Here is a 21844-nt window from a genome sequence, read left to right as displayed (position 1 = left end):
TAATTAACTAATGGTACTGTTACTCACTAAGCCGACATGATGTTAGCATAGACTATCGCGGTCCGTGTGCAGATATCTTCGGGCCATAAATCAAGCTTAGTATGCTCATCCTCTTCCATGCATATCCTCGATTAGCAGAGCATATCAGATATTATTTAGCTCCGAAGCTACTTATGTAAGGGATATATATCGCTCAAGGCTCTGAAACTCATTTGGTTTGGAGTGCTGTTACCAATCCCCAATATGAGCATTGTATAGTCAGTGAGATACAATGACGTATGTGCATTCAATGATTCCTGCAAGGCAGTACGACAGACACATTTCCAATCAGATTGGCTTTGTGAATTCATCATCCCGTCTAGGATATTAGCCAATAGCTGTTAACGGTTTAGTCAATTATTGATGGCTCAGACGAATGCATGTACTGTAGGCTGCGGTCAGTTTCCGAGGCCAAAAGAAGGCCCTAGCCAACAAAAGATTTGTAAGGTCCTCTTCATCTAGCCACTCCAATCATGCGCTCCGTTTTCATGGAATTGTCACCCAGATCTTCTGTCCAACAAGTAAGCGCCGGTATTCACGGAGGACTGACATGTGATCAGGCGGGTATATGTAAGCCTTGCCTAGAGATGGTCAGGAAGTTAGGCTGGACCTGATTGTAATGCGCTCATAACGTGACGCATCCCTTTGACTGCCGCCTTTGCCGTTTGGTAAACGCGAGATGGGTCTTTTCAGCAGCAGGCCGAAAGCACAGTCCATACATTATGTTACTGTCACCTGCAATGGAGCAATAATTCTAGATGTTAGTTGGAATGAACGGGAAGTGCTAGAGTGCGCGCCAGTTAAATTGGGCGTACATTTAGCTTTCTGACTTTTCATAAACCTATTGGTCTTAATAGATGTTGTCAAGAGCCTCTTGGATAGTGTCCTTACAAGCAGTACGGAGTGTAAGGTATCTCCAAGCGAATGCCACGAAACGTATTCATAGGTGAAATCAGGTGAGGCAGTTGCGCACGGGACTGCAAACCGCGTTAAGAGATAGTCCTAGAGCAACGCAATCAGTCATGCTATCCAACCAAAGAGCAGTAGCATGGCTCGGATGTGGACAATCGTGGACGAATGAATGAGCTAGGCGTACTGGAGTCGGAGGGGGGCGGATGGACAGATCAGAATACCGTGAAGGCATAACCTGGAGACTTGGACACGGATTCAGGTGTGTTACAGTAGACAAAGGGAGACTTTAGACACAAGTAGCTCCTCTGATCGATCACATCGGCCAGTGTCTTTTTCTAGTCAACTGTTATTGATCTTCCTGCAGGATCTTACGAGCAGGTCCTCGATTTCGACGAGAAAACCGTCAGGAGGGGCTAATTGGTCCAACTGAAGACCATGAGAAAATTAAAACTGGTAGAGCTGGCAGGAAAGCCAGTCTTGTAAAGTTGCTGTTGAGCAAAGCGGCAGAGAAATGAAATCGAGCTCGCAGGGGAGCTGCTCGTGACTGTTGTTGCTCTGTCACGGGATCCCCTGTCTCCAACTTTCCTCTTTCCAATTTTTGATCCCTTTCCTGCTGTATTCTCTATCTCCTGTTTTGTTTCAAGGCCTCTTCATAACACGCAGGTTTCTATTGCCAAATCCAATTCCCTAACTGACTCCACGCCTTTCGACCCACCCCGATCTTGTGTGGTCGCACAATGGCTGGATCATCTGGCAGAAATGCTCAGCCCACCGGCGTCCAGATTTCGGTCTGAATACGAACTGCCCTGACCTTTCATTCCACATTAACCGACTCAATACCACGCCATCGGCCAAATTGTTCCTCTGGGATCATGATTGGTCTTCCATAAGCTCGCCTACACGTAATTAGGCTGATTGGTCCTTCTGCTATGGAATCCTAGCGACATTCCAAAACTGACGGCAGCTCAGTCCTCTCGCCGCGCACCAAGTTTCAGAGCCCACCCACTCACTGAGCGCCTGCCGCCATTATTCTTGCCCTTTGCGGAGATCACAGCTAGCAAGGCATACCTCTATTAGCGCTATGATAATCTGGCATTATGGAGTTCATCGGGAACTTTTCTGGTTGGCCAGATCCCTGATGGCGTACACTGTTTACTATTTCGGGTTGGTAACTGAACCAGGCAGGTATGATTGCCCAAACGTGAGATAAGGATACTCCGCACTCTATAGCGCTTCATACTGACGGGGGACTGGATTTTGCCGCCTAACTGGTGGTCTGAGAATTGCCTCCCAGTTGTGTACACTACTGATTTCTCTGGAGCAACCGAAAACCAAATCCGACAACATTCAGTACTTGAAAGTATCCCCTACCATCCATGCTATGTATAAAATACCTCCTCTTTATCATGTTGGCTGATGTCTGCCGCCTGATTTAGCTAAGTCCTGCGATACGTAATGTTTCAAGAGTAACATTTGCTCCAATTACTCGCGTCGCAATGTTACGTGCTCTGGAGGCCACAGACGCCCCATCGAGAGAAGCTCTGCAAGGATTCCCCAGGATAGTAGCTATAGGTATTCAGGCTTATATCATCAGAGCCAGCCAGTTCGCGCTCTCCTCTGCCGCATAGCTCGCTTACAGTATATTATCAGGCGCTTTAGCTGGTCTGGTCAACCGTGCGTATCCGTGCATCACGGCTGGCAAGGCCGTCAAACTGTCTCAAATTACTGCCTTGGCCCGAAGCCCATATGAGTGGGGGTTGCGCCATGGGGTGTACGTGCGACGAATGAGATGAGGGGTCTCAGTAGGCTGATCTGGACCGATCTCTATTGTCCGACAAATTCCATGTTGGATAAGAGCCTTTTATTGATCATTGTTTGACCTAACCCCGATGATCAGCAGCGCCACAAAAAGCCTTGCTCGCGCCTCAAAGCCATGTTTTATTGCTTCCCGGGCACATCTACTACCAAAGAAGGATGTGGGACATGGATCAAGGCTGCAGACTTGGTAGCGGAACGTGGTCAAGAAAACCACGGGCCAAGTACCAGCAAGCCGGATGGGAAGTAGGCCAGTCCAACCCAGACGCTTGAAAAGCATGAACCGACGGACATAGTGAAGTGGCCGAGTAACCTGCTGCGGTGGGGATTCAAATACTTCCTTCGGCGCCTCCTCTTTCCTTGGCCTTGCCCGGGATTATGTTGCACTCATTGCGAAACCTCGTAAATCCGGATGACATAACCAATCACAACCGACATATGAATGCTCTACAAGCTCCGAGCGCCAGATCTATTGAGCCTACACGCTGAACTGAATGCGTGTAAGATTTTCTGTAAGCGAAGGTAGCAATATTCCATATTACCAGGAGAGCGGCACACGCTTAACGACACTTTTAGATACAGACTATTTCCGAGCTGCGCTACCAGAGACGCTTTTCCCAGGACTTGGGGCGCGAAACCTATATTTTTTATGATATTTCCCATTATCAGCGTGACATAAACCTAATACTGATACATCGGGCCCTATTGAACGATTCCCAACACGGCTCACATAATGTCCACGAAGATGCGGCCACCGTCAAAAGAAGACAGAAATTCCAACGATGCCCCAGGGCAGAAGCAGGACCCTATCGAGAGGAGAAGATTACAGAATCGGCTCTCACAACGAAACCATCGTGAGTGATTTCTACTTATGATAGATTCAAATAGAAGTCAGTTAATAGTTAGCAGGGCGCAAGATCCGAGATCGCATTGCCAAGCTCCAAGAACGCGTTATTGCCAGTGAGCTGCGAGCAGCAGCCAGCTTAAACGGTTGGGACCATCCCAGCACACTTACGCCGTCACCTGTCGATCGAATGCCGCCAATATTCGACACTGAAGGACATCCCTCATCTCCCATTCAGGATGCCTCGTCGACTTTGGGCTCCACGTACTTCCCACAATCAAGAGTCGTCTGTTCATCCTGCAATAGCGCTCTGGGCTCGATACCCGTCCTATCTTCTCAGCCATCCTTCCCCTCCGTATACGATACTCCGAATGACCTCGAGGCCACCTCCCCCTCATCCGCCCTGAGAAACAGTGCCTACTATCCTCGCTCGAATCCTATCACTCCTGAACTACAGAACATGAACAACATTTATCCCTCGTTGGACTCCAACCTTCCTCTCACTGAACAGTGGAATGGTACAGCTCAGTACCCAGGATCCTCCTTTTATTACATAGCAACAGGTACGCGGAATCTGTCGCTGAAGTATAATTGGAATGATCTGATACTGACTGCTCCTCAGAAGCGTCCCTTCCCCATATTATGCAAGCCATAAATTCTGGCTCATCACGTCCCAAGGCGATTATTGTACTTTCACCTAATAACTATCCGCCGGGTCTTCCAGCACCCCTCCCAACATCCCAGTCATCGCCACCTGGCGGCAGCGCAGTCGAATTGCCCGCGTCCTCGAGTCCACTGGGTATGCATGATTCGCAATGTCAATGCCAGGGCCTAATGACTTCAGGTGATTGGATCAGCTCGGGAACGTCGGCACCCACTATTTGTCCAATACACCAAATGCAGTCTGGAGATAATCTGCAGCTGATGATGCTTTGAGTTGCCTGATATATATAATACTATATGGATGTCCCATTGCCTGCATCGAAGAATAGATGGCACACAAGACCACATCGGATACCTAGCGATTTCGATTATTTCTTCTCTCATTGCATCCAAGCAATTTCCTGATTTACCTGGTATCAAGGTCAGACCCATGGCATGGTATCCACAAGTTCAGGGCGTGGATATGTTTGCCCATATGCGGCAGTCGGAGTTTAGCGCCCGCTGCATTGATCTGAAATAAAGAAGCAATTATGCTCTCAGTCTACCACAATAGCCCGATAGGAAACTTTTCACCTTGTAGGCGCCAATGAATTATATTCCCGAGCATCCATTGCAGCTGAAGAATAGCTAAATATGGTCCCACACTGGCCAAGTGTTCTTTCCCCCTTTTTTTTTCTTTTTATTTTCCCCATCGACCTACCTACCCTTGGCCGTAGTGTCCATTACTGAAGAATGCCATCTTCCCTGAGACATTTCTTGCACACCACAACCACAATCAACAGCCAAAGATACCAACAAACTCCACAATAGCACATACATCATGCCATATTAGTGTATAACAGAGTGTTAGGCATTGATAAAAGCCCGAGATACGTAGGTACTTATTTTCCTGCATAACCGGCTCGTTTATTAGGTAAATCACCACCTTAACCCCAATGCTTCAAGGACTCAACCCTCACTCCTCATCATTCTCACACCCCGCGGTTCTTCGCACCTACTTCCAGCCCCAACTGCGCCACAAATCATTTCAATCCCGTCCTGCCGGTCTCAAACCCAGCACGTCGATAACAATTCAATCCACCGTCCGCTGTGACAGCCGCAACTGTCGTGCTCTGTTCTCGAAGCTTTCGCGTGGGAAAATGGAGCTAGAGCATGTATTGTAACAATATGGTACATTACCCACGCCGATCTTGATAGTAATCAGTACTATGTAGTTTGTCTCCCTTCTTTTCCGAGTGTCTCAGTTGTTGCGATCGGATTACATGTTAATTCTCGCAGATTGGACTGGACTAATGCACGGAGTTCATGTATGTACCGGTGGCGGTCAGGTAGGTTTGCATTTACATACAGGAGCACCTACACATAATTAGCTCTTACTTCGATTGTGCATGATATGTATGCATATGTAGCCGGAGCAAGGGTACTGACCTGCCTGTATGCTGGTAGTTGCCTACTTACGTGTGTGTTGTTTGCTACATAGGGTGTAAGTAAGTATGTTACTCGCTGGTGTAGTTGAGCTGGATTGCGTTTTACATTGCTATTATTACTTCCGAATGTGAAGAACTTGATGTGTTGTTTTGTGTTGATGATAAAATGATATGATATATTGGGATTCCAGCAGAGCTGTTTAGGCAAGACATCTGACCATGCGCGTAGATTTCATTCAAAGCAGCACTTGCAGGACCGCCTGATGCATCGCAAATTTGTGATAGGCGGAGTAATAAAAGCACGTAATAATAAATATATGCTTTCGAAGATCGCTGTTGAGTGAGCCTCTGACTAGTGATGGATATTAGCACTGGCTATGTGGGCACTATGAGTTTAATGGGCATATAACAGTACAACCCCGTTTTGTGCACATCTTGTTAGTAGTCACTCTTAGTAGTTCAGTCTTTGAATGGACTTCGGCTAATGTCGGCGTGTCCAAGTTCTGGAAGTCAATCGTAGACACGTCATTGAAGCGATCTTAACTTCTTTGACCAGCCTTCATGAAGGGCGCCAAATCAAGTAGCATATGAAAATAAATGTATGCAGGCCATCATTATGAGGCGTGGGTGGAAAGGGAAGGGGGTCGCTAGTATATTCTACAGCTTCATTCGCAGGTGCTATGGCTGTGGTGAGATACAACTGTCTCTTCATGAAGTCCTGTTCATCGACGCGTTCATTGGAAGCTTCTAATTGGGTCTTCGATAATCCCAATACTGTCAGTGCAAAAAAAGATAATAGAAATCAAAAATATCAATGAAATAAAACTTCAGATATTTCCAACGCAGAGGTACAATTCAAGGACGGATTGATTTTGATAATTTGAATGGAGCATTCAGGATCCTGATTTATCATTCTCATATCATGTCTTCCCAGCTAGCGAGCGCCTGACATCGTTGCCTACGCGATCTCTCCTCAAGATCTTCAGGAGAATAATCCCGAATTTAACATACATAAAAACCATTCCTTCCCAGTCCCTCTTTACCATTGTCATGAAAATCTCTCCCACACATTCACTGGGAGGTCTAAAGTCCCCCTCACAAAGGTAAGCAGGATAGGTATCAAGTATCTGTGGATGCTCATCCATGTATGGCTAGCTACCCTAGCTAGCTAGTAATAATGATCTATCTACGTGGCACTCGTAATCTGGAGTATTGGCAGCATGTAAGACGGCACATACACTTTACCAGCGCAAGTCATTGGCCTGCCCAGTATTCTGGGCATCACCACTTATTGCGATACTCGGATGAGGAAGAGCTCTAATGAACTTCTTTAGTACTACTCTATAATCGGGATATCAAATGACAGGCAATGGCCATTAGCAATCGAATCTGGTTAGGGTTGTGGGTCGTATGCCTGACAGGCTTGGCAGGTTTCATTGATAATAGCGCGGAGAGCTATAGCAGTTCTCCACATAAGGCCAGTGGCTCTCTTTCTCTGCGTATCCTTTCATCATGATACCCCGTACCAATTCTCTGCTAATAAAATCATCTGCTACAGAGCCGAACATATCAACAAATCAATATTTGCTCTAAGAGTACATCCTAGCCATAACCCTCAAATGGTATGAGGCAGCTTACTATGCAGAGAATAAGACATTGCTACTCTCATATTACCTCCCATGGCAACTCGTCAACATCTGGCCTATCATTACCAAACCCTACATCCGTACCCAGAAAGTCATAGACAGCGAAACCCTCATCCCAGTATATCCTCGGATAAATCTGGCGGATAACTTCAACCATCGGGATGTGGGCGCGAACTGCATTCATCCGACGGGCCAATCTCCGCATTTACGAACTATAAAACATCCTACTATTCCGTATACGAGATATCCAAAGATCAAAGCAAGCATACTCACTCCTCAGACAGCATACAAGAGACAATACAACCAAAATGACCTCTCCCTCCTACTCTGACCACTTCTCCATCCACAACCTTCCCTACGGCATCGCCTCCTCACCCTCCCATCCCACCCCGCAATGCGCAACCCGCCTCCACAACACCGTCATCTTCCTCTCCGACCTCCAATCCGCCGGCCTCTTCTCCTCCATCCCATCTCTCCCCGAGAACATCTTCTCCAACACCACCCTTAACCCCTTCGCCGCCCTGCCCCGTAGCACCCAAACCCAAGTCCGCCATGTCCTACAATCCATCCTTCAAACCTCCTCTACCTCCTCCCTCCCGGAATCCAGCACTGCGGACATCACCACCGTAACCATGCATCTCCCCGTCTCTATACCTTCTTTCACCGGTACATAACCTCCCATCCCCTCAATTACCCTCCAAAAGTCACCACCACCACCACTAACAAGTCCCCACCATAAATAGACTACAGCGCCAGCCTCCCCCACAACCAACACGCGGGGCAAATCATTCTGAACCACCCGGCCCCACCCCCGGCATTCTTCCACTTCCCCATAGGCTACGCCGGCCGCGCCAGCACCATCTCCGTCTCCGGCACTCCCGTCACCAGACCATCAGGGCACTTCTACGATCGAACCGATCCCTCATTCCCACAGACAAAGAAAGTCATCTTCGGGCCATGTCGCGCACTTGACTACGAGCTCGAACTGGGAATCATCATCGGAAACCCTCTCCCTCGGGGACAGGGCCTCAAAGCCCAGGATGCGGAAGAGCATATCTTTGGATTAGTGGTGTTGAATGATTGGAGTGGTGAGTATACCCCAGCCCTCCTCTTACTTTATTTCACTTTATAAAAACAAAGACAGTACTAACAAGCCGGTGGGAATAAGCACGCGATATCCAAGGCCTCGAGATGATCCCACTCGGCCCACTGAACGGGAAGAACTTCGCGACTACAATCTCCCCCTGGATCGTCACGTTGGATGCACTGCAGCCGTTTAAGACGCCCGGTCCGGAGCCGAGAGTTTCCCTCCCGGCGCATTTGCAGGATCCGGGGGAGTTTAACTACGATATCAGTGTTGTGACGGAGCTGGAAGCCGGTAGTGGTGGTAGTAGTACTGTGCTGGGGCGGGGTAATGCGAAGGACCTCTTCTGGAGTATCAGACAGATGTGTGCGCATTTGGCGAGTACGGGGTGTGATTTGCGCACGGGGGATATTTTGGGCACAGGGACGGTGAGTGGGGAGGAGGAGGGGTCATATGGGTGTCTTCTGGAGGTGACGGAGGGGGGGAAGAAGAGGGTGAAGTTGGAAGGAGGTGATGGGGAGGAGAGGGGGTATCTTGTCGATGGGGATGTGGTGAGGTTGACGGCTTGGGCTGGGGAGGGGGTTGGGTTTGGGGAGTGTGTGGGGCAGATATTGACTGCGAGGGATTGAGTGTTCTTTTGTTGCACTGTATGTGATATTACGTATGTAGACTGTTGAAAGGTTGAATTGAAGTAAAGGTTGTGGATGATGAGTAGATATAAATATATGATACTAGGAACTAGATAAAAGTCAATACATGTCCCATTTTCATGCGCCGGCCGTGCCATCCCAGCCAACCAATCCCCTATACCGATGCATATATCAGACGCCTAAATAATTAAACAAATGTACAGCCTATATTGGCATCCCTCAGCTCCAGAGCGGCGGGTGGATGTACTCCTGCGCTCTGTCAAGAATATTAGGTATCGTCCACTCGCCGCTGGTAGAACTCTCTGGCGTGGGCGGCGGCAAGGATCCGAGACTCGGTGTCATGCTGGCCGACACAGGCGGAACGCCCATGCCCGGGTTGAGGTAATTCGGTGATCCTGCTTGACTGGCACGAGCCGCCTGGGCATTGAATGCGCCTTCCAATTTCTCTAACGCACGTAGCGTCTTTGTTAAGGGCTTGGCCCACTGAGTCTGCGTGTCGACGGCCACAGCGGCGGAGGCTGGAGATGCTGAGTTCAGACCCGCAGGGCTGGGCGCTGTGGTGCTTGGGGGTCTTGTGGCTGCACCGAGGCGGGCGCTGCTGTCGACTGGTGGGACCGCGGCGGCTTCTGTGGCGGCTCCGTAGTCGCCCTCGATGTTGGCTCGTTCGGCGATGATCATCTTGAGTTGTTGTAGGAGGGTCCAGAACCGGGAGTGGCCCTTGACTTCCTCTGTGACTGCCAGCAGGAAAATCGAGCTAATGGCGCGTTGCAGGGCAATCCATGACCGTGAGGCGTGGGAACTGACGGTGTGCATTTCAACATAGGCTTCCACAGTGGTCATCAGGTTGCTCACGCAGTCGGTGCGCATGTTGGATAAGGCGGGGTCACTGATGTCGGCGTTTGCTTTGAGCGCTGGCCGGCAGAGCTCAGAAGAAAAGTAAGATGAGTGCAGCTTGAGGACGACCCGTTCGAGATGTTCGGTTGCTGAAAGGCAGTATTTGCGGTCTCGAAGATGTGGCTTGGCCTCTATCATGATTTGTTGGATCCGTTCTTTGTAGGTTTGGATCGTTTTGTAGCTTAGTTGTGAGTGCGGGCTCAGCATCCGGCTGCGGACCACCTCCAGCGCTAGTGATATGATCCGACACAGTGTCTCGAAATATGAGAGCTCGCCGGGCTTCCGGTCATCCTTGTAGGCAATTTCTGGCTGGCTGACGGCTGTCGTGGACGGCCGATCATAGGAAAGGGAGAAGTGACTATCTTGCCATGCCATGGACCACCTAGAGTTTGTTAGCCGCTGTTCATCCTAATGCAGTCGAGAAACTTACCACACGTGGCGTCTACGATATCGCTCAGCTGCGGTGAAATGACCAGACTCCACATGCAAGCCGAGCGCCAGCCCCATTCGAAGGGTCATACCAAGGAGAACATACGATATCCCGGGGTTCATGTTGTACGATAGTACGTTCCCAATCACAAGCAGCGTCTGCATGGCGTCTATTGTGGGCTGGGATAGGAAGTTGGTCATTCGAAGACACTGGTAGGAGCAGCATACTGCAATAGATCAGCACTTGCATTATACCACAAAGCAGACAGAACTTACCGTATACTTGAGATGTAAGCTCTCTTTCCTTTCCTGGCAAATCCGAGGATTGGCAGCCGGAAGCAAGAACGGCAAATAGCAATCCCATATATGCAATAGTAACACCAAAAGGTTTCTGGGCTTGATCGGCATCCGCCCGATACATACCACCCATGGCAGCTCTATTCCGAAGCATAAGATCGAGATTCATTTCGAACTGTGGGACATCTTCCAGCACCGGGTAGATGGCGCCTGCTATGTCCCGGTAGTAGTAGAAAAACCTATAGCGACCTTCGTTAACTCCACAACACTACCAAATCAGCTGTCGGTGAAGACTAACTCTTTGCACTGTTGGTCACTCGGCAGTGCACTGCAAACGGCGCTTATATCAAAGGATGACATATCCGATGACCATAGGTCAACAAACGGATACGTCGCAGACTCGTTATCCAGACCCAGCTTCGGCAGAATCCCACCCTCAAGGAGCGCTTGAAGCTGATCCGACCCCGACTTATTGTTCAGGATGTAGGCCAAAACAGACCTAGATCCCAGGTGTACAGTGCCTTCACCAAACGTATTCGGCGCATGGATGCCCTCTCGTTCCGGGGAGGCACCCTTGGATCTGTTACTCGCATCCCCACTCCGCACGCTGCTCGTCTCCAGCGTCGAAGCCGGCCCTTCCTCGGCCTTTTCCAGACCCACCCGGAGGTTATTGATGGTTTGCTCCATCTCCTTCAATCTCGTGCGAACATTGTCCCATTCCTCGCGCGCAATCGACACACGGCCGCCGGCTGCTGTTATACTTGGCCGGCTCACACCCGGTTCTTGCTTTAGACGCACGGGAGGCTCGGGCGCGTACCCGAGATTCTCTGCGCTCGTAGGCTGGCTACCAGGGATAGGGCCGTCGGGATAGGATTGCGGAAGCGAGCCGGTCATGACGCGCTTTTTCGAAGGACGCTCGTATGAACAAAGATCGGCATGATCGCGTTTGACACAACCGTCGCAAGGTAGGTTTCGATCGCACTTAACTTTGCGGGCGTGACACGGGTAACAGGCTTTAGGTTCGCGAGCCTTTCGCTTCGTTCGGATGATTGCGTCAACCTGAGATTGGGGCAGGTCGGAAACTGGTCTGGATGAGGCAGTCGAAGGACCTGAAGCCGTCATGTCGGGGCCCGCTACGGACGGCGAGTACGACACGGACGGCTGGTATGGGGACGTCATTGCAAGGCTATGTGAAATAAAACTGATAAAAGAGAGACTCGGTCTGAGATATGATCGGCGATTCGGCTAGATGAATGAGTGCGTGTTGCTGATATACTGATGCTTTCCCACATGAACGTAGCGGAGTCGAGCGGGAGAAAAGAATGCGGCGGTGGCAGTCGTTGTAGGTTGCAGGGTTCACATCGATAGTGAGTACTATATAATTAGTCCATTGGCAGCAGGTTTGTAATGTCGGTTCAGATGAGCCAGGTTCGCATCATCTCGCAGCAAGAATATCACCGCGAGAGCTGGGCGCAAAGACGAAATGCTGAAGACGGACTTGGCCGAGCACCGACCCCGTCCAGCATCCCATGACTAATCATTGTTGCATAGTCACGTGTGCAAGAGGGGAAAGCTTGGCGGTGCCCTAAGCCCTATCTGGACTATCATGGCCGGTGACGTAAGGCAGTGGCTGGTACTATGGCTTCCTGACCAACGTGATAGCATTCCAGATTGAAAGTCCTACTTGTATCCTGCGCTATCTGCAACTGCCTTGGCATATCTAGGCAGGGGTTATTAGACAGCCAAGCTATCCTAGTGACGGACGCTAATCTAACGGGATCAAGGATTGTAAGTAGATCCTTCCGTCACTCGCCCCATTGCATGCTGAATGACAGACAAACCAATCTCATAATCGCAGTTTGACGATGATTTCTTATCATTATTGTTCTCAAATCTTCTCCCAGAAGTACGTGTACGTCGCTGAGCTGCTATCCGGCACACCAGGCGTCGAACTCCAAAAATACGTTGCAGCCAGTGGATTACCGACAGCTTCAACAATAGGAGCCAATGTAAAGTTATGCCTTGGATCATGCTCCTCTAACAGACCATCCAGGACATCCTGTGGTGGAGCATAGTCCTGTGGCTGATCAAACAGGAATAAGGTAAAGTCGTGTACTCTGCTTGTTGCAGGCTGCGCAGGGTGATACGACGCCAGAGCATTGCTAGAATTGATGAAGTTCCCGTCCTGCAGTGTGTAGTTCCATCCCCACCAGTGCAGACGAGTTGTTGTATTGACCAATCGACCAGGCACAAGGCTTGAGTATTGGTCCGACGTGGCGAAGGCCGAATCAGCAACATCGTAATCCACCATCATGAGCATATATGTTCCCGGGTAGGAGCTTGTAGAGTAGCCGGGATACACGGTCGGGTATGTAGTATCTATTATGGACGATGTAAGCATACTAAATAAAGATAGAACTGGGACTTCGCTCTCCTGATATGGAAGAACGCTGGTCGTAACAGGAGGTACATACCGTTTGGATTTATCCAGACCCCTGGAGTTATGATGTTATCTCCAAATGAGACCCCTAGGTTGGTCTTGGTTTGTGGCCAAACACCAGCTGCTGTCTGGGCCATGGTAGCGCCTGCAGAAATACATAGCGAGATTAGTGTTGTTGTGTGCATCGTAAGTGTCAACAAACATAGACGTAGTTGCAGGTTTATTCATGCATGTCACTGTGTACCTTTAGGCTGGAACCTTGAATAAGTAGCTTAGAAGCAAAATTGCAACTGCGGAGCAAAGCCTCTAAATTAAGCTGAAGCCACGATGTAACTTACTGGTCTCGAAGTGTCCACATAGTTGTTGTTGTAGTAGTAGCTTATGGGTCGCCGGATCGGGTAATCCGTCAATGGCTCCACGGAGTGAGGGTGATGAGATTATTGGATGTAACATTCTCGGCCAACCTAACCTACATTTTAGTTTAGTAAGTCAGAATCAAACTTATAGCAACCCGGAATTTCCATTGATTTCTATTGTGAGTGGTAATCTGCATGTTGATCATAGCCAAGAGCGACACCAGGTCTCCACCGGCCCAGAAAAATAACATGGCTTTTGTTTGAACAACTTGGCCGCGCATTGATCACTAGTAGTAACCAGGTGAAAAGAATCAAAGACAGTGAAGTCAATTATTGGTTGTTAATATACTGAGATTACGTAGTCTCTATTTGATCAAGATCCAAGTGCTTTACATGCAGGAAGGGCTTTGATGCGCTGTCAGACATCATGCCTCAGTTTAGAGTAAGTCCTGCAAAGTTCATTCTAGGTCTGCTACATGCTGCATAAACCCTTCTAGATATTCATGAGTCATATATTAGGAAAAGACGTGAGGTACATAAACGTTTGGTATCAACAACCCATCACTCTTTCAGGCATTTTGCAGGGTCTAAGAGAAGAGATTAGTTGAGTATATATTGGGTATTATGTTGGTGTCAAAGAGCCCCAAATAATCGATTAGGCTTCATGCAGCTACTTTCCCGGCTGCTTAACTTTTCTCGCCATTCTCTTCGTCGTCACTGAAGGCATAACGCGAGAACCGCCGAATGGACGCTCCTTTGAAGTAGAAGACGTACGGAATTGCGCAGCAAGCCAGCGCAATGAAAGCAAGCAATGAGCTTGCCCACTGGTACCCAAGACGATCATACATCTGCTCAGTAAAAAGTACAGTAGATGCACCCCACATTGAGCGAAGGAATGTCTTAGCGGCAAGCGCAGATGCGGCCTGGTGCTGGTACGTATCCACTAAAGAATAAGTCAGCAAAGAAGTCCTTATAGTCTTGAGTACGAGCATACCAAGATAGTTATTAGCCGAATTATATAAGAAGATAAATCCAAATCCGACTGGCCAGCCTCCAATGGCAGGTCCAATCCAGTGGACAGTGGGATATGAGGTCCAAGCAAAAATGAACAGTCCAATGGGGATAAGCCAACAAGAAAACATCATCGGAATCAATCGAGCTTCAGCAGGGGGCTTTCCTCCGTACTTAGCATAGAGAGACAGATAATGCTTGTTGACAAAAGGCGAGCAAGCTGCACTCATTAGCACGCCAATGGCAAGTGGGATGAACATAAGACCGGTCGAGCCGGCACTCCATCCTTTCCCGGATTGATATACCACAGGGTACCTAAATTGACAGTTAGTAAGAAGGCATAACAGCAGCCAGTGCATTACTCACGCAACAAAGAACATGTACAGCAAACCGTATAGGACCGACATGTAAAGTGCAATGAACAGAACTATGGGTTCTAGGAACAGAAGCTGGAATGGGCGGAAGAGGAACACCCGCAACTTCTCGCCCATAGGTCGAGAATCTAGCTCCGTTTCCGTCACGTAGCTAGGATCGTCCTCTTGTTTTCTCAATTTCTTCGCTCTCCTCTTGAGAAGAGTTGGTGCATACGTCTCTGGAACAGTGAAGGTGATCAGCACCCAAGCAACGAAGGCCAGGATTAACTGCAACCAGTAAAGCCACTTCCAGTTCGTAGCGTCGGCAAGATAACCACCAGCCAGAGGTCCAATGGCAGGCCCAATAAATGGACTGGCTGAGAACGCTGCCATCGGAACGCCTCGTTCTTCATTTTTCCAAAGATCGGCCAAAGTACCACCCACTAGCGTCATGGGAGCACTGAACGCGATTCCGTCAATAGCTCTGCAGACGATAAGGGTTCCAATATTAGGAGCTACGGCGCAGGGAATAATGAAAATGACAGCTAGTAAGAGCGTGCTTGCGTATATCATCCGCCTGCCCACCATTTCGGACAGGGGGGCAAAAGCCATGGGACCTGAGCCTAGTCAGCGAAGTTTATCAAGCCAAAGTACTGAAAGAGACTTACCGACACCAAAGCCAATAACGAACACAGTAACGACGACAAGACTAACCTCTCGAGAAACGCCGAACTGTTCTGCAGGGCCTTCAATATCGGCCGTGATAACACTACTAGCGAAAGCGACGACAAAGCACGTGAACGAGACCACCATGGTACAATACCATTTGAAGGCTTTGGACCAATTCTTTGGGTTCTCGGGATCGTCGACACTGAAGGTTACCAGCTTCCACTCTTCCGTTTTCCCTGTAGCAGCGGACCGGACTGGTTTGATGATCTCTCCTGTGGTGGTTTCCGTCGTGTATTCCTCCATGTTGGCGTTCTCGGTCACCTGACGATAGGGTAGATCCAAAGGATCGGCCTCAGATGTGAGAGTTCGTGAGACATGACTGTTTGAATAGTTTGAGTGGTATGTTTCATCCATATTTTAAGAGGTCGTCGTGCGAGGCAGACACCCGTGCAATGATTAATATTGTTTTGAGATGTACATGTAAACCCCAGTAGCCACGCGAGGCCTTTCCTTGTATATATAGACGGCCATGGCTGTTATAATCGTCGGTAATTTGAAGGTTTTAGTTCGGTCGTATACGAGGTAGAAGGAAGTCCAAGAATCCATGGGAGACATATTTCCTGAAAGGGCAGTATGTAGGGCAGTATGTCGGGCCGGCTAGCAGATATCTTACTCTATCAGGAAGTTATAGAGCTAGCCTGATCAGGGAATATGCCACGAGAGTATAAATACTATATCATAATTCCTACTTATTGGCTTCAGGAAAAGCTTTATCATGCTTTCTTCAATTTCATTAGATGCAAGCGCGTGTCCAATATCGGAGCATATTCTCAGGTGAGGCTAGGGGGATAAGGTGTGCATATTTCAACACTCTCATAGAAAATCTTGACTTGCAAGGTATGCCATCTCATTTCAGACAGACATTCGTAGAAGTAATCGGATAGATGGAATATCTCTCTGGTGAAAAGCCCATGGAACCATGGCTTTGCCGCCATGGAGCATTGCGTGGCTTTCAGGCTAAATCTATAGCGCTAAGGCCTGAGTCTGCCACTTCCATGGCATATGAAAAGAAGTCTCCGCTGCCAAGCTACAAAGCCAAGGATTAAAATGCATTGCTGTTACTTGAAGATTTCGTGGTTTCCGCCAGCACCCCGGAATGGCGCCTCGGAGCATGTTTCCCAAATAGGAAAGTTTCCCTACATGGAGACAATCGGTTTGTAATGGAAAAGGAGAGCCAGGACATTCTTGTGGAGTCCATCAATCTAGACCAGAATGTTTTTAGTTTTCTTTATCTGATCGTAAGTTTTGATCATTGCATCTAATTGGGCCAACAGAAAATGCTTTAATCATACAGGGTGAACAATATCGAGAATGGAGCTTTCCACGACATCAGCGGGCACAATCAACCGCTCATCAACCACTCAACGTCACAAGGAGCTATCTCTGAGCAATGGCCCATCCTGGCTTCCTTCAGTTGAACAACCCGATTGTATTCGAATGATCCATAACAAAGCTCGATGATGGAATGTCTGTAGTCAGCGTTTTCCGAAAACTTTGACGGCATCGGGTGAACGTGTATTTTAGTACTCTGGGTCTACTAGTCTCATCATAAACTGCTACATCAAACAGATTATAGTTGATATTAGTGAGCTATCCATTCCATGACACCCACATAGCTACTTTGTGGCGAATGTTAAAAATGTCATCGACGATTACCTGCAGGCCTGAGGCAGAAGCGGACAGTTTTCCGGGGAAAAGCGAACAGTGCACGTGAGCGATAAGGAGGCGATAAGCCGGAAGCGGATTAGCGCGGGGTGGTTTTTCCCACCCGCAACCGTGGAGGAGAATAATTTTGTGACTCGACGAGCAGCTCAACGCCCCGTCGCTGTGCTCCTCAGTCAGTCGAACTCGCACGCGAGAGGTGTGTCTGTGACACCTTCATCCAGGGGACTACATTGTTCCCCTTATTCAAGTACAACACTACATTCCGTTCTACCCTCCCACCTGTTTCCTAAATTCCGCACCGACCGAATACCCACAACTTCACAATGGCCTCCGACTCCACCTACTTGGCCATTCCTGGCTCTGTTGCCTTCTCCCGTTCTCGTGGTCGTGCAATTGCTGCCAGCATTGGTGCACAGGATGTCCGTGCCCAATGGGTTCATTACGTTTACCTCTCCCAGCCGCTGGACGCTCCCCAACAAGGTGTCTTGGAACAGCTCCTTCACTATGGCGATATCACCGACGTCCCGCCCTCGTTCAGCGCTGAAGATGGTCCTTCCGATGTCTTCCACATCTTCCCCCGCACTGGTACAATCTCCCCCTGGAGCTCTCAGGCTACCGGTATCTCCCATGTTTGTGGTCTGCGCAAATACGTCAACCGCATTGAGCGGGGTATGAAGATCTCCTGCCTGCGCGCAGGCTCTGGCGAGTACAAGTCGGGATACCAGGACATCTTGCACGATCGGATGACTCAGGTCATCAGCGAGGAAGAGCCTGACTTGCACCTGATGTTCTCTGAGCACAGCCGTCTGCCGCTCGAGACGATCCCTCTGCACGGAAGTGGCAAATCTCCCAAGGAGGTCCTGCAGGAGGCAAACAAGCGGCTCGGGTTGGCTCTTGAAGAGTCCGAAATCGATTACCTGGCTGAAGCCTATGGTCCCAATGGCCCTATTGCTCGCGACCCGACCGATGTCGAGCTGTTCATGTTCGCTCAGGTCAACTCCGAGCATTGCCGTCATAAGCAGTTTAACGCATCGTGGGTCATCGACGGAAAGCAGATGCCTAACAGTCTGTTTGCCATGATCCGCAACACCCACAAAAAGCATCCAGAGTACACTGTCAGTGCCTACAGCGATAACGCTGCTGTCCTTGAAGGAGACGAATCCGCTTTCTGGGCTCCCAACTCGGCCACTGGTGAATGGAACCACACTAAGGAACTTGTTCATTTCCTGGCTAAGGTCGAAACACACAACCACCCCACAGCAGTTTCCCCCTACCCTGGTGCTGCGACCGGATCTGGTGGTGAGATTCGTGATGAAGGTGCCGTGGGCCGGGGTTCGAAGCCCAAGGCTGGTCTCTCTGGTTACTGTGTTTCCGATCTCCTCATCCCGGATCTGAGGCAACCTTGGGAGCTCGATGTCGGTAAGCCCAACCACATCGCAAGCAGTCTGGACATCATGCTCGAGGCACCCATCGGTAGTGCTCATTACAACAACGAGTTCGGACGGCCCTGCATTTCCGGTTACTTCCGTACCCTCTTGACTGAGATCGAAGTTGGTAACGGCCAGACCGAGCTCCGCGGCTACCACAAGCCCATCATGATTGCTGGTGGTGTCGGAACTGTTAGACCCGACCATGCCATCAAGAAGCCCGAGGCTGTCAAGCCTGGAGCCTTCCTTGTTGTGCTGGGTGGGCCTGCCATGCTGATTGGTCTCGGTGGCGGTGCTGCCTCTAGTATTACCTCTGGTGAAGGATCTGCCGACCTTGACTTCGCCAGTGTGCAGAGAGGTAACGCTGAAGTTCAGCGCAGGGCTCAGGAAGTGATCAACGCATGCACGGCTATGGGTGACAACAACCCCATTAAGTTTATTCATGATGTTGGTGCTGGAGGTCTTTCCAATGCTCTTCCCGAACTGATCCATGACTCTGGTCTGGGAGCCACTTTCGAACTTCGTGAGGTGGACAGTGCCGACAAGAGCATGAGCCCCATGCAGATCTGGTGCTGCGAAGCTCAGGAAAGATATGTGCTGGCCGTTGGCGAGGAGAGCATGAACAAGTTCACTGCTATTGCTCACCGTGAGCGTTGCGGTTTCTCTGTCGTCGGCCGTGGTGGTGGCACGTCGGAGGAAGAGAAGAGGCTTATTCTCTTGGACAGGGACTCCACTGAGTACCCCAAGCCCATTGATCTGCCTCTCTCTGTCCTTTTCGGAAAGCCTCCGAAGATGACTAGGGTCGTGGATTCCCGCAAATTGAAGCTGCCCGCTGTGGATGCCAGCCTCACCACGTATCTCCCATCGATGGCCTCCAACAACCTCGAACTCATTGGTGAAGCAGCGAACAGGGTCCTGTCTCTCCCTGCTGTTGGCTCTAAGTCTTTCCTCATCACCATCGGTGACAGGACGGTCGGTGGTCTCACTGCCCGCGACCAGATGGTTGGCCGGTGGCAGACTCCTGTTTCCGACGTTGCTGTCACTGCCACGGCGTTGGTTCAGGGTGTTAAGACCGGTGAGGCCATGGCCATGGGTGAAAAGCCCAGTCTTGCTTTGATCTCCCCCGCGGCTTCCGCGCGCATGGCAGTCGCAGAATCTCTTATGAACATTGCTGCCGCTGACCTGGTCGACCGCCTGAGCCGTGTGAAGCTTTCCGCCAACTGGATGTCGGCTAGCAACCACCCAGGCGAGGGTGCCGCCATTTATGAGGCTGTTGAGGCCATTGGTATGGATCTCTGCCCCAAGCTTGGCATCAGCATTCCTGTTGGAAAGGACTCTATGTCCATGAAGATGAAGTGGAAGGATGAGGCTTCTCAGGAAGCCAAAGAGGTTACTGCCCCCATGTCTCTGGTCATCACTGCCTTCGCCCCTGTTGGCAACTTCCGGAAGACCTGGACCCCTGCCCTTCGGCGTCCCGAGGAGGTTGGCGAGACTGTTCTCATGTTCGTTGATCTTTCTTTCGGTCGGAAGACTCTTGGTGGTTCTGCTCTTGCTCAAGTCTTCAAGCAGGTTGGTGACGAGTGCCCTGACGTGCGTGATGTTGAGATCTTCAAGGACTTCTTCGATGCTACGCAATCTTTGCAAGACGCCGGTATCGTTCTGGCCTACCACGATCGCTCCGACGGTGGTCTGTTCACCACTCTTGCGGAGATGATGTTTGCTGGACGCTGCGGTGTTGAGATCATGCTCGACAACATTTGCTCCAGCTCCAGCACCAAGGATGTTGTGGAGACTCTTTTCACTGAGGAATTGGGTGCCGTGTTCCAGGTCCGCAAGGAGCACGAAATTCAGTTCCGCTCTTGCTTTGCCACCTGCGGTCCTCCTGCTGGTCTGATCCACAAGATTGGACGTGTCTCCGAGAAGCCGAAGACGAACCTTACCATCTACCACAAGCACACCCTGGTGTACCGCAACAGTCGCGCCAACCTCCAGCAAACCTGGGCCACCACCTCCTACAACATGCAGAAGATCCGTGACAACGCTGCTTGCGCCGATCAGGAGTTTGCCAGCATTGCCGACGATGCCGACCCTGGTCTGTCCTGGAACCTGACCTTCGACCCGAAGGACAAGGCCATGCCTTTTATGACCAGTCTGACTCAAATGTCCCCCTTCAGCAACAAGCCCCGTGTTGCCATCCTCCGTGAACAGGGTGTAAACAGTCAAGCAGAGATGGCCTTTGCTTTCAGCAATGCTGGCTTCTCTGCTGTTGACGTTCACATGACCGACATCATCTCCGGCCGTGTATCCCTCTCCAGCTTCGTTGGTCTCGCCGCCTGCGGTGGTTTCTCGTACGGTGATGTCCTGGGTGCTGGTCAGGGTTGGGCCAAGTCTGTCCTGCTGCACGAGAACACCCGCAACGAATTCCAGTCCTTCTTCCAGCGTCCCGACACTTTCGCTCTTGGTGTCTGCAACGGTTGCCAGTTCCTTTCCCGTCTTAAGGATCTGATCCCTGGCGCTCAGAACTGGCCCAGCTTCGAGCGGAACGCCAGCGAACAGTACGAAGGTCGTGTCTGCATGGTCCGCGTCTCCGACCCCAATCCTTCCCGCCCCAGTGTCTTCCTGCACGGCATGAACGGCTCCTCTCTCCCCATCGCAGTCGCCCACGGAGAGGGTCGCGCCTCGTTCGCTCCCGCTTCCGGCACCACCCCTCAATCGTTCGTCAACGACGGCGGTGCTGTCGTCCAGTATGTCGACACTGCCACCCTCAAGCCGACCATGAAGTACCCTGCCAACCCCAACGGCAGTCCCGAGGGTATTGCGGGTATCCGCAACGCTGATGGTCGTGTCTTGGCTATCATGCCTCATCCCGAGCGTACTGTTCTGGGTGGTATTGCCAGCTATCTGCCTAGCAAGGCTGAGGAGTGGGGTGACATTGGTCCTTGGGGCCGTGTCTTCTACAGCGCCAGAAGATGGGTTGGTTAAATGGGTAGCCTATACTCTACTCTTTTCCACTTTTTTGTCTTAGGCCCCCTCTCTTCATATCTCAAAAATTGGGGATGCTTTTGTCGAATGCCTGCTAAATCAGTGGCGAGAAAATGTACGGCGCATGTTATTGACTTTTACGATATAAATTATACTATGAACTTTTCTTTCCTATATTAAA

At 50.1% G+C, this 21844-nt stretch overlaps 8 protein-coding genes across 8 annotated transcripts; 3 read left to right on the top strand and 5 right to left on the bottom strand.

Annotated features, from left to right (window-relative positions):
- Window positions 1-664: 664 nt before the first annotated feature.
- Window positions 665-983, bottom strand: AKAW2_10853S (uncharacterized protein; the record flags this gene model as incomplete). The annotated part of the gene is made up of 3 exons (XM_041691801.1): window positions 665-774; window positions 855-880; window positions 931-983. The coding sequence occupies 3 exons, from the start codon at window positions 981-983 to the stop codon at window positions 665-667; spliced, it is 189 nt and encodes a 62-aa protein (XP_041537573.1).
- Window positions 984-3499: 2516 nt separating this feature from the next.
- xanC (transcription factor xanC) lies at window positions 3500-4546 on the top strand (the record flags this gene model as incomplete). The annotated part of the gene is made up of 3 exons (XM_041691790.1): window positions 3500-3620; window positions 3676-4173; window positions 4233-4546. 3 exons carry the CDS (start codon window positions 3500-3502, stop codon window positions 4544-4546), a joined length of 933 nt encoding a protein of 310 aa, XP_041537572.1.
- Window positions 4547-7654: 3108 nt separating this feature from the next.
- Window positions 7655-9059, top strand: AKAW2_10851A (fumarylacetoacetate hydrolase family protein; the record flags this gene model as incomplete). Its single annotated transcript, XM_041691779.1, has 3 exons — window positions 7655-8012; window positions 8090-8434; window positions 8515-9059. The coding sequence occupies 3 exons, from the start codon at window positions 7655-7657 to the stop codon at window positions 9057-9059; spliced, it is 1248 nt and encodes a 415-aa protein (XP_041537571.1).
- Window positions 9060-9299: 240 nt separating this feature from the next.
- On the bottom strand, window positions 9300-11879 carry AKAW2_10850S (putative C6 transcription factor; the record flags this gene model as incomplete). The annotated part of the gene is made up of 4 exons (XM_041691768.1): window positions 9300-10356; window positions 10405-10630; window positions 10680-10939; window positions 10999-11879. 4 exons carry the CDS (start codon window positions 11877-11879, stop codon window positions 9300-9302), a joined length of 2424 nt encoding a protein of 807 aa, XP_041537570.1.
- Window positions 11880-12588: 709 nt separating this feature from the next.
- On the bottom strand, window positions 12589-13101 carry AKAW2_10849S (uncharacterized protein; the record flags this gene model as incomplete). Its single annotated transcript, XM_041691756.1, has 1 exon — window positions 12589-13101. One exon carries the CDS (start codon window positions 13099-13101, stop codon window positions 12589-12591), a length of 513 nt encoding a protein of 170 aa, XP_041537569.1.
- A 1081-nt stretch (window positions 13102-14182) lies between these two features.
- Window positions 14183-15448, bottom strand: AKAW2_10848S (MFS transporter; the record flags this gene model as incomplete). Its single annotated transcript, XM_041691745.1, has 3 exons — window positions 14183-14439; window positions 14491-14822; window positions 14874-15448. 3 exons carry the CDS (start codon window positions 15446-15448, stop codon window positions 14183-14185), a joined length of 1164 nt encoding a protein of 387 aa, XP_041537568.1.
- Window positions 15449-15487: 39 nt separating this feature from the next.
- On the bottom strand, window positions 15488-15943 carry AKAW2_10847S (uncharacterized protein; the record flags this gene model as incomplete). Its single annotated transcript, XM_041691734.1, has 1 exon — window positions 15488-15943. One exon carries the CDS (start codon window positions 15941-15943, stop codon window positions 15488-15490), a length of 456 nt encoding a protein of 151 aa, XP_041537567.1.
- Window positions 15944-17577: 1634 nt separating this feature from the next.
- Window positions 17578-21663, top strand: AKAW2_10846A (phosphoribosylformylglycinamidine synthase; the record flags this gene model as incomplete). Its single annotated transcript, XM_041691723.1, has 2 exons — window positions 17578-19521; window positions 19762-21663. 2 exons carry the CDS (start codon window positions 17578-17580, stop codon window positions 21661-21663), a joined length of 3846 nt encoding a protein of 1281 aa, XP_041537566.1.
- Between the last annotated feature and the right edge of the window lie 181 nt (window positions 21664-21844).

The sequence above is a fragment of the Aspergillus luchuensis genome, chromosome 1, assembly GCF_016861625.1.
Source record: "Aspergillus luchuensis IFO 4308 DNA, chromosome 1, nearly complete sequence".
In the NCBI taxonomy this organism is placed as follows: domain Eukaryota; kingdom Fungi; phylum Ascomycota; class Eurotiomycetes; order Eurotiales; family Aspergillaceae; genus Aspergillus; species Aspergillus luchuensis.
This window is presented reverse-complemented; position numbering and strand designations above follow the sequence as displayed.